Source organism: Ictalurus punctatus, chromosome 20 (genome assembly GCF_001660625.3).
Source record: "Ictalurus punctatus breed USDA103 chromosome 20, Coco_2.0, whole genome shotgun sequence".
Taxonomy (NCBI): Eukaryota; Metazoa; Chordata; class Actinopteri; order Siluriformes; family Ictaluridae; genus Ictalurus; species Ictalurus punctatus.
In genome coordinates this window covers 20309077-20325674 of record NC_030435.2, presented here as the reverse complement: position 1 = coordinate 20325674, position 16598 = coordinate 20309077, and the positions used below count along the sequence as shown (strand labels likewise).

Below are 16598 nucleotides of genomic sequence, written 5' to 3'. Positions count from 1 at the left end.
CTCTGAAGCTGTGCGATTTCCTGGCTAATGTCGTCAAACTCTTTGTTTCCTGTCAACTCCACTGGAATCACTGGACTACTAATCTCCTAAAATAAATAAATAAATAAATTTGAGAGAGAAAAAAAAAAAGAACAACTGAGAGGGAAAAAAAAAAGAAAAAGAAAAAACACAGTAGCTTTCCATTTTTATGCCTGATAACCCATTACAGAGTGAATAAAATAAAAGGATAATCCGTTGCAGTGCGTAGAAGTAAACACTAGATGTCAGTACTGAATGAACTGAAAGGCAAAAATTTAAAAGGACTTACTCTGGACATGCCGGAGAGTCCAGCGAAGTCGAAACCGGCTGATGAGGAGATTTCTGATGAGATTGCCTAAGAATAAAGAAACAGTGAAGAAGAAAGAGAGAGCAGAACGAAAAAAAGGAAATATTGATTCTAAAAATGCCTCCAATCTGTACAATTATGTAATAAAATACTATATTTTAATTTATAAATTGTGTGTACCTATACATATTGGAAAACACAATGCCATTGATTCCTGTTGTGCAAAATGGACCAATACACGTACACAAAAACAAAAAACATTTCGACTGTCAGCCACTAGGGGGCATCAAAGTACGGTGTCTTTGTCCACCATACAGTACATGCACATTGGTGTCTCAGTCTTATCCTAAAAGAGCTGATGTAGCTGCAGGTCTTCATTTCACTCAAGCATGAACACCTACAGCCACGTGGTCCTTTGCAGATAAGACTGGACACCTCTAGATAACGTTGTGTACTCAGTTTAGCATGGACTCACGGCAGAGGTAGCAGAGCCCCTCTCTGAAGGAGGTATCATATCGGGGTTCAGGCTCTGAGGTGGGTCAACACCTTTGACTGCCTGCTGAATAAGGTGCATGGCCAGACTGAACTGCTCTTTGGTCAATTTGCCTACATTTTCTGTGTCTGCCAGTGACCTAAAAAAAAAAAGAGAGAGAGAGAGAGAAAGAGAGTAAACGAGAAATAAAGACAGAGAGCGTTTGTTTGGGTTTTTTTTTTTTTTTTCTTTCCAAGAGATAGTTTAGTTTAATACAACACAGGTTTGGATTGAACTATGCATCAAAAACAAAACTTTCTGGAAGTTCATGATCATTTTATTGATTTTTAATTTTAAATGTCATGCTATGGCTATACACCACATGATTGGCTGGACAGTGTGGCTATTTAAAATGTTTCTTATACCACAGTGCTGTTAAATTCACAATGTAATAACAGTAGCATAAGAAAGTCTTCAGGACAGAGGACTTTGCACTTTGTCATAAAAAAGGAGAGGCTGGTGAGCAAACGGATTTTTCAAGCTACTCTATGTGTAAGTGACATATCTCGTGGATGTTCCACAATATTAAATGTAATTAAAGGAACTGTAAATGGATGAAAAGCATCAAAAACTTTGTTCGTCCCAGCAAACTGCTTTGATATAATAGGAATAAAATCAACCCCAGGGTGATGTGTGCCGTACTAAACCCCACCCCATCGCACCCCATCGCACCCCATCCCACCCCACCCCATCAAGTTTTATTCCTTACACAGCCCAGTAGTTGTGATGAAATGAATGAAACTGAAATACACCGTGTGTCAGCATCTTTACCAGATGTGGGCCAGGACACTCTGGGGCAGCCCTGAGTTTATAAAGATGTCCTTCACTTCACCTCCTCCAACCATGCTGTCGAAATCAGAGTCGGCCAGCTCGAAGATTTCCTCATACTGCTCCCTGTCCTCCTGGGGCACCACCCACTTCGCCAAAGCATGCTACAACACCCCCCCCACAAAAAAAAAAAAAAAAAAACACATCAATTTCCAAATTCAGTCCAAACACTCACACACGCACAATTATATACATCATTACAATTCAAAGCTCCATCATAAATAAAGCCATAAATAAAATTGAATCATCTTTTTCAACACAGCATTATGGACAGGTACAACAGAAAACTCCAGAAAAGGAAAACACACTAAAAAGGTGTTGCAATGTAAACAGCACAATGTATGTCATGAGGACAAATACAAAAGGAATGGGGAATGAGGCCATGCGCAGAATGCTGATAAACCAGTTTCGCTAGCACAGATTCAATGTTAAGACAGCACATACAGGTTTGAAACATAAACTCTGGGCTGTTTAAAAAGATCCTAAAGTAAATGCCACTTCGGTTAGACAGCGAAACTATTCCGCAAGTCCCGGATGAAGCGTGCTGCTACTTCACTTAAGTTTAGGTTTACGTCTAAGTCTTTATTTCTTTTCTTTTTTTTTTTTTAAAACACAAATACCGAAGGCAACGTTTGACTTGCCATAAAACATATCCTTAAACTTTATCCACTGAGACTGTTAATGTTTCCGCAGGTCTGGGCTGACATTTGATACAGCGTTCGGACTGGGTGGGAATGTTTGTCTTCTCCGGGTGGTAACGTTTGTATAACCATCAAACTACCATTCGTTACCTGTTGTAAAGCTCCCTGTTTATTTTACAACCTAGGAATCATTTTCACTCCACATCTCCACATGGAAGATCCTTCCTTTCACGTTTAAATGCTATTATTCAGCAATTTTGGAGAACGTTGGCTAGAGTTGGTCGTTTTTGAAACCCAAAATTCAAACAAATACCGTCCTGCCCTTTACTGTGCCTGTTCAAGAACGCTTGAGTGCTAGTGCAACAGAGGGAGCTTCCTGGATTGAAATGAGATGTCCCATCGTCCTGACTGTTTGAGAGGTGGTGGTCCACATCATGAGACCATGTGCATGATTGTTTTATGTGGCCTGTAGTGCAACAGAATTTGGCATCTGGTATAATGTGATGGGAAAATCAACAAATATTACAAAAGATGTTCTGACTAGTAAGTATTTGGAGCAACTAACTAGAGCTCCTAAAAGAAATTGTCTATTCTGTTGTTTTTACCAGTGTTAGGTTGGGTTTTTTTTTTTTTAAATAATATTGTAATAAGAAACAATGTGTATGTGTGTGTATACCAGTTGTGGTGCTGGACTGGGATTAGGACTTGGGCTGGAGCTCCTAAAGGAGTTTGAGGGTGAAAGATTAGAGGTGATGGTCAGAGGGCTCTTGGAGAGAGGTGCTGTGGGCCGAAGGTTCTCCTTCAAGAGGAAAGGACTGGAGGGTAGAACGGGTACAGAGCCAGCCAGAGTAACTGCACTCCTCTTCCGCTTGGATGGAGGGATCATGGATGTCGGTAGGATGGAGGGAAGAGGTTCTTTCTCTCGGGCTCGGTATACCAAATGCATAACCTGAGCGAAGACAAACAACACTCAATGAATCACCTCGAGCACCAGATATGTCCTTTTGTCCCCATAAATATCAGTTCAGGAAAAAGAAAAAGCATAAGTTACAGTACCCAGCGTATGTTTATACCATAAACTTTGTGACTTAGGACCTGATTTACAAAACAGATTATAAATGCACCACAGATTTTTTTTTTTTTTTTGCTGCTAGGTCCTTTGTATTGACATTTTCCTACATATCACACATTATAATGAGAAATACTGTATACTTGGATCAGATTTTCAACTCACCACTGCAAACTCTTCTTTATCCAAATGTCCATCCTTATCAATGTCACTGAGATCCCAAATCTGACAAAAGAACACAAAACATAAACGTCATAACCTGTATAAAAATAAAAAAAGAATAAAAAAAGAGAAGACATACTATTTAATGTTAATACATAACTTCTATAACGTAGTAGTAAACAGTAATAAACCGTATTTATACCTGTTGAATTCTCTAAAATGATTGGTCAGAGGGTGGTGATTAATTTTCTCTGACTAATCCTGGCTGCAGAGTTTACATTAAAGCGCAGGATATAACGGTTTATCGTTTCTATAGTAACAGCTCGTTCACAGGGACTTGTACGGCAGACGATTTACATTATCGAAGACCAATAACAAAAAGAAGAAGAAAATTTGTTTAACAAAGAAAAAATAAAAAGCTTATAATCCTTGATATCGTGATGTTTGTGAGACTTTTGCTGACTTTCTCTCCAGGGTCAGAATTTTGACACGTTGTGGTGGTGTTTTTTTGTCATAAGTAATAACAGAAACTATTGGAAAATAAATCATCTTTGCTCATTTAGCTAGAGCAGCAGGCCTTGTTTTAAGTTATTCCTTACATAACATACCTTCCCAAGCACATCAAGGGGCAGGTTTGAATTGATGAGGACTGGTTTCACTTTATCTCCTGACAGAAGCCCATTGATGGGCAAGAGACTCTCGAATATGCTGTCATACTTAGCTTTTTCATCAAACTACAGTTGTAGAGAGAGAGAGAGAGAGAGAGAGAGAGAGAGACAGCACATAAAATTATTATAATTAAGTACAATTACAGTGCACACCCTTAGTACAAAATGAAGAAGACAAGGTAATGTATAGCAACAAGATGTTTATTAGCACTAGTAACACAAATAGCCAAATACTGTGTAAGATCTTAATAGTGAAAATTCTTATTATAACTTTGCTTTTATCACCTGTTTCATGTCCTCTGAGCAGTTTGTAAAACAGCACTGAGAAACATGGGGGGTACAAACTTTTGCACTCTACTCTTTAATGTAGCAGATTACAGCAATGAAACCTAGATTTTTACATTTAACCAATCATTAACGCACACGTTCTCACCTTCACGGTCCACGTGGAGTCACTGGAAGATGAAGATATTAAAGAAGGGCTGCCTGTGTCTCTCTACAAACAGAAAAGGACATTTCGTTCGTTTTACTTACGAATGACGAAGGTTTACTTTCATCCGTACGTTTAATGAAACAACTTCAGCAACACTTTTTCAGTTGGGCACTAAATACCAAATTATACAGTGACATTCTTCTCCATAAAGAAGGAAGAAATGCGTACAAATTTAGGAGCAGGTATTGACATGGTCTGGTTCAGGGAGGCCTGACTGACATCACTGCCATTCTGTGCTGAAGCCACGAGCCTTAGTGCAATAAAGAAACCCTACAAAGCAAGGGGAAAAAAACAAAACAAGAAGAGAGACATCATCAGACGTAAATAAAATACACATAATTGTGACATATGGGTTGGTTGAATAGGTAACGTACTGTGGCATAATAGTATTAATAATAATAATAATAATTCTGTAGTGCATGAAAATGTAAACAAAAAAGGCCCACCTCCATCTCCACAAAATATATCTACTTTCATATGAAACAGCAAACACACGTACCCGCTTGTCCAAGTAGCCCTTTCCTTCTGGGTCTGACAAATCCCAGATCTGAAATATAATAATAATAATAATAATATGAAAAAAGGTTCATCCCACTATGTTATCAATTATCAGAACTAAGCAGAAAAAAAATAACATGTAAAGAGTACAGGAAAACACAACAGGCGGTGCTGTTATAGGAAACGAATCACATTATAGCAGCTATAAACAGTCTGGTTCCTCACCAGCCTCTCTTTTCTTTTCTCTCAAAGGTAAATCGACAAAATTTGCAGCTTGTTACTTTGTTAGCGTGTTCTGTCCTGAAAACTTAAAGCGACTCGGTTACAAAGTGCTGACACCGGAGACTCCTTCCATAAATGTTAAATAAACATCTCCCTACAGAAAGGAAGTGATAACGTATTAGAACATGTGCATTAATTGAAACCCGCTACCACCAGAGCTGCTGTTTATATATAATATATATATATATATATATATATATATATATATATATATATATATATATATATAAAATCTGAAACAAGAATTCGACAGCATTGTCGTATACATATTTAACAGTACGCGTAATCTCCGTTAACTGAACCGGTTGGTAGTTTTGATGATGCAGAGTGAAAATGGCTTACCTTGCCCAGAGTACTGTCTGAAAGCCCTGACCTCTTCAAAAACTGCGCTGCTTCAGCTGCACCAACTTTGCCCATGTTTCCTGGATCCACCTGCACCAACCAGATGCATTCAACAACACGTACATGCAACAACAGCATTTACATTAACACTCAGCTTGCGCAGGAACATCTACACGTTTGGTGGCCTGGGGAAAAACACCTTCCCATGGTGACATTTTCTACGACATATAGTTGTGAAAACTACAGGCTTTCTTAAACTGAAGTATCTCTCTTTTGCATTTTAAACTCTGGTAAAGTGAAAATGGAGAAAAGTGCACTTTAGAGACAAAATAACCCCAAATGCGGCCAAAATGCTATTCATGGCACATTATTAAAGTCCATGTGAATTGCCTTGAACTGCGCAGCAGTATTTTGATGTGTTGACATCATTTCCACTGAAACAGGAAGTCAGAGAGAGACATATCTAGTGGCTCCTGCCCCTTTTTAAATAGCCAACAGTGTTTAGTTTACCTCACATAGAGAACCTTAAGAATGACATATTCATACTAAAAAGCCAGAAACCTTTGATTTTATGGGGACTTTAAGTGTTTTACTGACATGACATGTTTTCCCAGGCCACCACAAATATATCTACATCTATCTATCTATCTATCTATCTATCTATAAACCATTCATAAAAGGTATGTGAACAATACTGTTTTACCTGTTTGTAGAAGGTTTCATATGCTGGGTTTCCATTTGATATCTACAGAAGTACAGAAATTAAAGATTATTAATATTATTATATAATTAGATGGAGAAGAACATCTACCTGGTGGTTAAAATAAAGAACAAGATACAGTGAAAGACAAAAATCAACATATAAAAATGAAAGGACAACGACGTTTAACATGATAATAAAGAATTTAAATTCTTTAACATTTAAAAAAGAATTCAACATTTTAAAAAAGTAAATAAATCGGTCATTAAGGCTTTGGGGTACTGATCGGAAGGTTGTAAGTTCAAGCCACGGCACCAGCAAGCTTGATCAAGAACCTTAACCCTTTACGCTTCGGCACGAGTCGAATCACAGCTGACACACAGACCCAGGGGGGGACATTGGAAGAAATTTAAGCTTTCTGAATTTGTGTCTCATCTCCTGCTGCTGTAGATGGTTTCACATGGATATCCTTAAGATGTGCGTTTCTCAAAAACAGTCAAAGTCTCGATCTTGCTTCAGTGGATAATTTTATCTGCGTGCTGTAGATTTGAAGTGAACAACTGCTGCTGTAATCATAAAGACGATGGCGCTCATACTGTATAACTGTGGAAGGGTACCAACGTATAATCTCACTCTCTGGTGTCACCAAGGAGCGGATGGACTTCTTTTTGCATCTTAACGTTTCTTTCTTTCTCGTGTTGTCTCAGCGAGTTTTTCCTCGCTACCGTCACCGCTGGCTTTAACAATACGGTGGCGCTTGAAAGTTTGTGGACCCTTTAGAATTTTCTAGATCTCTGCATAAATGACCTAAAACATCATCAGATTTATCCTAAAAGAAGTCCTAAAGAGAACCCTATTAGCTAAATGAGACCAAGATATTATTGGTCATTTATTTATGCATTGAAGAAAATGATCCAATTTTACATATCTGTGGCAAAAGTATGTGAACCTCTAGGATTAGCAGTTAATTTGAAGGTGAAATTAGAGTCGGGTGTTTTCAATCAATGGGACGACAGTCTGGTGTGACTGAGCGTCCGTTTTTTTTTTTTTTTAAAGAACCGGGATCTATAAAAGTCTGGAGGAAATTCAAGACCATCGTTACACTCCTCAGGAGTGGCAAAACACCGGATCATTGATGGACCGTTCAATTTTATTTGTATGCGCTTTTTACAACGGACAGTGTCTCAAAGCAGCTTTGCAGAAACATATAAACACAGGGTACAGATTTTAAGTGTGTGAATTTATCCCAACTGAGCAAGCCGGTGTTAAGATGTTAAGGGGGAGAAACCTCGAGAGGAACCAGACTCAGAAAGGAACCCGTCCTCATCTGGGTAATGACAGATAGCAAAAGCAAAAGCAAATCAAAGTTCATTATGGTTTTTATATGAAGTCTGTTTGTTGACCATCATGCACCACTGTATTGCTAAAGCCAGAGGTGACAACAGAAGGGTTCACAAACTTTCAAGCACCACTGCGTGTGTATTGTTGAATTGAATTAAATCTTTTCAAGTGTGTCAAAAGTATTTTAAGATATTAATACAAGACGTATCTCATGATTTAATCCCCAGGATAGCACACTAATAGCGGTTTATATACAGATTAATATATAGTTGGTTATGTAACAGTATTAAAGTGGGTGTCTAGGATTTGGTTGTTGTTGTTGTCGTCGTCGTCGTCATCTTCCCACACCTACACACCGAGACATGGATACATTACAAGTTTCAAAACAAACAAAAACGCATTTCTAAGTAATATTATCACATATATCGTTGATATCATACACGAAAGGCCACGGCATTCCGCCTTGCATTTGAAAGCGTCTTCCTGTCAGAGCTGTAGTGTGTGCTTGAACACACTCGGTTTGTGTTAGCTCTCATTAGCCTCATTTTGCTCTCCTAAAACTGGAGCAAACTTCATTCTGAACATCGACAAAGCAGCCCTTTTTGAGGTGTGTATCGTAGCTAGCTAGTTTAAAGTCATTCGATGTTTGTCGCGAAGCTTAAAATAAAATAAAAAGAAAACTTTAAAAGGCTGAGTTACCTGAGTCAGTGACATGAGCGCCGCCATGTTTCCGGCTTCTGTCCTCCGCGCGTGCACGGCTCTGTTCCTCCGTCTCGTGAACGCGCACCAAAAAAGATAATTTGCATATCGACGGCCTTTTTGGGTAGAAGTCAGTATCTGAGATCTTTTCAGATCTTATCAACATTGCATCATTAATGATTGGAGGATCATTTTTATTGAAGTATTATGAGTCATTAAAATATATTTTTTTTGTCCATCTATTTTGTTTATTAGAAATGATGCAGAGGAATTCTGACAAGAGAGTCCCATTTTGTCTCACCATACATTTTTAAAGAGTACATTTAAATGATTTTTTTTTTTAAAGTTGTATTATCTGCACTTGTCACATGACACCCATATGGTCAAACATACTGACTATTTTGAACTGTTTTGTTTTTTTTTTGTCCGTTTTTTGTTATTTCATTTAAAATGTCTCCATCTTGTGTCCAGGGTTGGTATTGAAAGCTATTACACAGTAAGAGAATCATCTAATTTTCTTCCATGTGGACTGTACCTTCCATTGACATTATTATTAATGCACACAATGCTAGACCCATCTACCTACCTTAACTTAGTAACAAAGGAAAACCTTTGTCTCTTTTAGAAAAGAATCCTCCACACGAGACATCCCCATTTATTAGTTTTTTTGTCATGCTTGCAAATTCTTTACTATAAAAATTTGCATTCTGCTGTTTCTCTTTCACTTCCTTTAGCCATCTTTTAAGCACAGTCCCTAGTGAAGCAGCTTTCCTGAAATCCCGGTAAGAGAAAAGCCAGCAGCTTAGATCAACCCCTGACCTCTCACATCCTTAAGGGTAGCCTGGAGCTTTAAAGGAAAAATGCACCGTGAAACAAATTAAATATGTTTATATTGAAATGTTTGTGATGTGTTCAGTGATTCTGGTGCTAATTTCATGGTTAATGCTGTATTTTCATTATTCTTGTGAGAAGTTAATGGTTGTGTGCCCCGCTGATGTCACTTGTAACTTTCCAGAGCAGTTACAATAGCGTTTAATAGAAGAAAAATGTCAACATTCTCAAAAATAAAGCATAACTGTCGGGTTTAGCTCCGAAAAACAATCACACAGGAGCTTTTCCAGGGACAGTGGGCATGTCCTATTTATGAGATGTAAGAGATGTATGAGACACTGGATTCAACGCTCCAGAATGCAATACAGCTGCTTAGCCATAACATTAACACCATTGATAGGTGACGTGAATAACATTGGTCATCTCATTTCAAAGGCACCTGTGAAGGAGTGGAATAGGCTATATTAGGCAGCAAATGAACAGCCAGTTCTAGAAGTTGATTTGTTGGAAGTAGGAAAAACGTTCAAGTGAAAGTGGATGTTTAATTTGACACGTACCACCTACCTAACCATTGTTGCAGACCAAGTACACCCCTTCATGACAACAGTATTCCCTAATAACAGTGGCCTCTTTCAGCAGGATAATGCGCCCTGCCACGCATCAATAATTGTTCAGGAATGGTTTGAGGAACATGACAAAGAGTTCAAGTTCTTGCACCAGCGTGGGGGATGGTCTCTGAGACTTCACACAGAGAGGGTGAGAGTTATCATGGTGGCACCCAGTCACTAAGAGAATTGTACTGTCCCTCTCTACTGAATGACACTGGTTTCATGTCTCTATCTCCAGATGAACAAAGCTATTAAAAAAAGAAAGTTAATTTTGGACATGCAATTCCCTTTTCCACCAGTAGGGGTAAAAAGAGAGGTTGTGAAATATATCCACTGTCTTCCTATACTGAATGACACTGGTCTCATGTCTCTGTTGGAGACATGCTTCCCTGGTGGAAAGAGCTATTACAAAAAGAAAGATAATGTTGGACATGCAATTCCCTTTTCCACCAAGATATTAATAATAAAGGGCCCTGAATAAACAATTTTTTAATTATAGGCTACAATAACATATTAATAATATGGGGGCCCTGAACCAACATTTTTTAAATTATAGGCTACAACAAGATATTAATAATAAGGGGGCCCTGAACCAATATTTTATTATATTATAGGCTACAACAAGATATTAATAATAAGGGGCCCCCCAAAGAGAAAACCTTTGCTCCGCCCCTGAAGGAGATCCTTGCCCGAACTGAAGAAATGCACCACATGCTGCAAGGACTTCCGCTGCCTGTTCTGCAGTTCAGCTTTGTTTCACCCAACAAAGTTTAGCAAAATCAAAACCCATTTAGAGAACCATTTTAACCGTGCAGTTCTCCACGAAGGTAAAGTTTGCGAACATTCTCTCGGGAAATGTAAACTGAGTTATAATATGTCTATGCATGAAAAGCAGACTGAATGTTATGATTAATTCAATTTGAGCAATGAATCCAAACCACTGCCTTTATGGTTTGTTTGTGCTAACCAGATTCTTTATTCAGATTTTGGGTATTCATAATTTACACTGATGATCATCTTAATAATACTACAGTTCAATGTTCTTATGTTTTAGGGCAGGGGTTCCCAAACCTTTCCAGGGCAAGGCCCCCCAAATGGCATTATCATTTGACCAAGGCCCCCCTTTTGCAAGATGTCTTTAAAACACATTAAAAATACAGACTTCTGAATATATCCGCTTTTTTTTTTTATTTATAATTACATCTTACATCTTTACATTATATTACATTAGGAATTTTATATATATATACTTGAAAAAATCATGCATTTATTTAGTTTTCACACCAAATTGTTGAGGCTCCCCGGGCGCCCCCTGTCGGACCCCACTTTGAAAACCACTGTTTTAGGGTATACCATTCACAGATGTGGATTAGATTGCCGACCACAGTGGCATTACCACTGTATCCACTGTCAGTCAATGCTGCTATGTAAACTGGACTTTATGAAGCATCCGTCTTTGTTCAGGGGTAAGCACCCTGCCATAAATAGCACCATTCAACAACTTCCTCCATTTGGTGGTACTATGACAATATTCACATTTTTCATCATTACAGACTAACTCACAGTAAAGATTCAACCATTGCTTTTGTTAGAAATATCGTCAAGCCATTTATTGTATCCGGGGGGAGCGGGGTAGTTCAAAAAAAAAAATAACGACCCTGCGGGTGTGGTTTGGACCGGGGCGCCCCGCCTTCCAGCCACGCGCTGATCCTGTAGAAAACACCAGAGGTGCTGAAAGGGAACTGTCCTTTCAGCACCCCAGCGGCAGTTACACGAGGTGCGCTTTTCTTGTTTTGGGCGCGTACCTCCGGGCCGACATCACAGCATTGACTTAATCTGACTGTATTCGAGAAGAATATTTGTTACATTTATGTAGTCTCTTTAATTTCCGACAGCAGGGGCTTTATTGACACGAAAGTTTCAAGAAACAGTGTACCCAAAGCATCAAAATATATTTGTTTTCCAAATCTCTCAACAGTACACCATAATAGAAATATGAACATTAATTGACATTAAGATTGATATGTATTAATTATATATTTTGTGAGTGCTTTATGCGTAGCCTTTCTCTTTAGCGGTGACATGATGGTTTTTAAAAGTGCCACGCTTAATCTTATCTTAAAATTAGTCTTAGTTACGTGGTATTATTATTATTATTATTATTATTATTATTATTATTATTATTATTATTATTATTGGCAAAAGTAATATGAAATGTGAGCTTCTTTATCCTTTTGCTGGTCGCTATTATTTACATGAGTGCTTTATGTCATGATGGTTTTCATAGTGTGCCACGCTTAATGTTAGTTTAAAAATACGTGTACTGAAGTGGCATTATTATTATTATTATTATTATTATTATTATTATTATTATTATTATTATTGTTGTTGTTGTTGTTGTTGTTGTTGTTGTTGTTGTTGTTGTTGTTGTTGCTGCTGCTGCTGGCAAAAGTAATATGAAATATGAGCCTCTCTCTACACTACTCACAACCCAAAATGAACTGCCTTGATTGACCTTTACTGTGAACATACAGGAGGTTCCTGTGAACTGATCTGAGTTGGTTTGATTGTTTACCAATTTGCAATATCCATTTTATAATGGATTAAAAACTGCCTCCTAGGACAATTATATTGACAGATCCAATGAGTTTAAAATTCATTGATCTTGATTCTGAGCACAGAGCAGGTCTCTATGGAGTGATCTGACAGGGTTTGATTGTCTACCAGTTTGAAATGTCCATTTTACTTCAGCTTTAAGATGAAGTAAAATATGAATATTTTGATGTCAGACTTCCTCTGTGAAATAAACCATCTACACGTTTTAAAAATGTATTTACGGTTAGATTTATAACAACAACAACAACCATATAGTTTCTTAAAAGATGTGTTAGTAAATGTATTTTTATTCAGCTTCATGTTTTAATGTTTAAACTTGATCGACTTTGCCATTTTATAATGTAAAGAATTATAATAATAATTTTTAAAAAAAAAAACTTTCAGCCTGTAAACTCAAAAATACTGTCAATGTTTTTGTTACTTATTTATTTAAACTCGTTTTCCGTTTTCGGTGCTGTTACCGCTAAGTGTGTAATAAACTGCGCTCCTAAATTATTTCTGTGCGGCTGGATTAACTGCGCTTTCAGGAAGAGCGGCTGCTTAACCAAACCATCACCACCCAGCCCCCCACCCCAGGCGACGACCCTGGGAACACGTCACGGATAGAAACAGAACATGCATCTAGTACATCTATAACTATGACGTAATCACCAAAGTTCTACTCTATTACGTGCTGTAGGCTGGGGGGAGACTGTAAGAGCCGTCTGTCTGTTCGAGCAGATAATAAAACGATATTCGAGAGAGAATAAGGACGAGAAGTGATTAGACGCTCACAAAACAACACATTACAAGAACAGAAAACAATTGTATCTGATCTGGTACAGAAACATCGTGACACAGACTAGAGACGTTCAGAACTGAGACCCAGAGATCAACTTAACAATTTTCCTTTTATTTAAACTGAACGACAGACACATGGAGACTTCTGCTGAAGCGCGTGCTGACCAAAGGCAGCAGGCTGTGGAGAGATTCAAATCTTTCCTGCTGAAAAACAGACCAGAAACAACCTTCAACCTGTGAGTAACTTTCATTTAACACTTTTTTTTTTACTTAACATCGTTTTAATATATATATATATATATATATATATATATATATATATATATATATATATATATATATATATATATATTATTTACGAAATATGAAGTAATTTACAGCTGCATTACATTCTGAAACTTTAAGTTCAGTAACTATCATGATTACCTACCCTAGCTAACCATAACCATCTAGCACAACAACCTAACCATCATGATTACTTACCCTAACTAATAGGATGTTGCTAAGTGATGCATTTACTGTCATTTTCAGCTATGACCATCTGTTTCACGTGCTCACCAAAGTGATGGACGAGCGTCCAGAGAACGCCGTGGATGTGATTGAAGATCTGAGCCACAAGGTAAAGCGCAGCACGGTGCTGGATAAGCAGAACATGCTGAGGGATACTCCGTCCACAACCTCCTCTGAGCTGCTGGCTGAGAAACAGAGTGCGCTGTTTAAACAAGAGGACGAGGGAGAACCCAACGAGGTGCACGTCAGAACAGTTTCCTTTCTTGCATGATTGCAGTGGCATTTAGCTCTTGTAACGCTTTATAAATGTGCATTTAACCATCAATAGATGTGTCAGCCCATCCCAGGCAACAATCTCATTTTCTCATAGGCTTCTTTGCTTAAAAATGGCTGCATTTTGCTTTTAAATAGGCAACTGGGTTGAGTTTTTAAACATAGAATGAAACATACAAATGTGGTTGAGTAGGATCCATGAGACACATAAAGCTAGCATCTTTTCGAACTGCTGCTCAGACGAAAACGCTTTCCTAGCTTTCCTAACACAGGAAAATCCTGAGGATGGAGGGCTTTGAGGTTTCACAGTAACATGACAAGCCTTTATTAACCTCAAAAGACATTTTATAGATTGGTGAGGGAATGAATGTTTATAGCTGCTATAACGTGAGCGATGACAGGAACTAACAGGAACTTAACTGGATAAAATGTACAACGTGTCATTCTTTAATTAATGAAAAATGTTAACCGTTGGCAAATTGCTGTGGTGTAATAGGAATAAAACATTCAGTCATGCTGTTACTGGAAAATAATCATATAAATAATCATTTTCTACAATTGGTAGGCATCCGTGATCAAATTACAGCTAAGAAGCCATTGCAATGGAACATTAAGAGTGGAGATTTCACATACAACTTATTTGTGTTCCTTCTAGATGGAGGGACCCTTGCCTGATGTCACTGAGATGGCATTCTTCATGGAGCAGATTGGGGTTGGTCTGGGTTGGGTGGAGATGCAGAGGATTCTTCTGGCCCTGAAGCAGCTGGTGGATGTGCAGCCCCTGCATAGCTGCCGATTCTGGGGCAAAATCCTTGGTATCGAAGGGAACTACCTGGTGGCTGAAACATACTACATGGGCGATGAGGAAGAAGAGGAAGTGGAGGAAACACATGAGGATAAGGGAGAGGCTGGAAAAGAGGATGAGGTAATCAAAGTCCCCAAATCAAGCTACAAGCCACCCACCCCAGTCCCTAAGGAGCCTCGTCACTCCGGCACCAACAAGTTCACCTACTTTGTGTGCCGAGAGCCTGGCCTGCCCTGGGTCCGTCTTCCTGACGTCACCCCTGCTCAGATCATAGTCGCGCGACAAATTCGCAAGCTCTTCACCGGGCGCCTGGACGCTCCCATCGTGTGCTACCCACCCTTCCCCGGCAACGAGGCCAACTACCTGCGTGCCCAGATCGCGCGCATCTCAGCGGAGACCCAGGTCAGTCCACTGGGGTTCTATTTGTTACGGGAAGAGGAGGCTGAAGACGAGGAGAATGCAGCGCGAGACAGCATCGAGGAGAACCCTGACTTTGAAGGTGTCAACGTGCAGGAGATGGTAGAGTCACTGTCGACATGGGTCCACCACATTCCGCACATTCTCAATCAGGTGAGAAAGAAAATAGAATGAGAATTTTCCCCACATTTCTCTCCAATGTTAGTCAATTTTCACCCATGAATTCCCTTAGCAAACAATTCCTGCTAAACTGTGAGGGTGGAGGCTAACATTAGAGTCAGTCATAAATAAGATTTCTGATTTGGCAAACATATGGCCACGCCACCGAAACCAAGGATTTCTGATTATCTTTGTGTGTGCACCAGGGTCGTTGTGTGTGGGCCAATCTGGCTGAAAAAACAGAGAATCTTCTTGAAGAAGATGCAGAGGAAGAGGAGAAGGAGGAAGATCCCGACGAGCCTGAGCGTGAGGTTGGACCACCGCTTCTCACACCACTGTCTGCGGACATAGGTGAGTCTTTGACTTTATGTGGGTGTCACTTTTTTCTTTCTGAGCAAACATATCTTACGAATATGTTCTTATATTTCAGAGGTAAATAACACCCCTGCTTGGAGTACCGGGATCTCCTCAGACCTAATCTCCCAGTATGCCATTGCTTTTGTGCGCTCCAACGTGTGGCCTGGTGCCTATGCATACGCGTGTGGCAAGTAAGATCTCTTTTACTCTCAGCTCCTAATAGAATTATAATGATAGCAAATAACATACATCCTCATGTGCTGGAAACTGCTTTTCTAGTCAACTTTGTTATGATACAGATGATTACATGACCTCTCCTTGGAGTACAAGGATCTCCTCAGCTGATTACATGACTCAATTTTTCAGCAAGAAGTTTGAGAACATATACATCGGCTGGGGTCTGCAGTTCTTGGGCGAGGACTTTACCCCGGCCCTCCCCCCTCCCCCAGAGTCTGAGTACCCCAATGGGCCTGAGATCACAGAGGAACTGGACCCCAGTGTCCAGGAGGAGGAGGCTCTGAAGGAAGCACAAGAAGCGAAACTTGAAAACAATGACGCCGAGGAAGAGGAGGAAGAGGACTGAAGTATTTTAACAGTTAAAGGGCCAGTACACCGTTGAAAGCATCTCGAATTTTAACATATGTGACTATAATAAAGTGTTA

The 16598-nt window shown here is 39.1% G+C and overlaps 2 protein-coding genes across 4 annotated transcripts in view; one reads left to right on the top strand and one right to left on the bottom strand.

The window, feature by feature from the left end:
* The window catches only part of eps15l1b (epidermal growth factor receptor pathway substrate 15-like 1b), a 28394-nt gene extending 19730 nt beyond the window's left edge, over positions 1 to 8664 (bottom strand). For all 3 annotated transcript variants that reach the window (XM_017495976.3, XM_017495979.3, XM_053673538.1), the window contains exons 1-13: positions 8581 to 8664; positions 6544 to 6585; positions 5841 to 5930; positions 5218 to 5265; positions 4887 to 4988; positions 4659 to 4721; positions 4166 to 4291; positions 3561 to 3620; positions 3003 to 3275; positions 1629 to 1789; positions 801 to 957; positions 308 to 373; positions 1 to 86 (exon numbers count right to left, since the gene is read on the bottom strand). In XM_017495976.3, the coding sequence (XP_017351465.1) occupies positions 1 to 86; positions 308 to 373; positions 801 to 957; positions 1629 to 1789; positions 3003 to 3275; positions 3561 to 3620; positions 4166 to 4291; positions 4659 to 4721; positions 4887 to 4988; positions 5218 to 5265; positions 5841 to 5930; positions 6544 to 6585; positions 8581 to 8607 (1301 nt within the window). In that variant the 5' untranslated portion in view covers positions 8608 to 8664. The remainder of the gene's footprint in view (positions 87 to 307; positions 374 to 800; positions 958 to 1628; positions 1790 to 3002; positions 3276 to 3560; positions 3621 to 4165; positions 4292 to 4658; positions 4722 to 4886; positions 4989 to 5217; positions 5266 to 5840; positions 5931 to 6543; positions 6586 to 8580) is intronic.
* Positions 8665 to 13306: 4642 nt separating this feature from the next.
* On the top strand, positions 13307 to 16598 carry LOC108280330 (radial spoke head protein 4 homolog A-like). Its single transcript, XM_017495198.3, has 6 exons — positions 13307 to 13651; positions 13947 to 14163; positions 14854 to 15573; positions 15786 to 15930; positions 16010 to 16127; positions 16303 to 16598. Exons 1-6 carry the CDS (start codon positions 13551 to 13553, stop codon positions 16517 to 16519), a joined length of 1518 nt encoding a protein of 505 aa, XP_017350687.1. The 5' UTR covers positions 13307 to 13550; the 3' UTR covers positions 16520 to 16598.

What these genes read in the sequence shown, in the direction of transcription:
- LOC108280330 (XM_017495198.3), top strand. Translation starts at nt 13,551, where the DNA reads ATGGAGACTTCTGCTGAAGCGCGTGCTGACCAAAGGCAGCAGGCTGTG. An exon ending in TTCCGCACATTCTCAATCAG is followed by an intron (nt 15,574 to 15,785) that starts GTGAGAAAGAAA and finishes TGTGTGCACCAG; the next exon opens with GGTCGTTGTGTGTGGGCCAA. An exon ending in ACCACTGTCTGCGGACATAG is followed by an intron (nt 15,931 to 16,009) that starts GTGAGTCTTTGA and finishes CTTATATTTCAG; the next exon opens with AGGTAAATAACACCCCTGCT.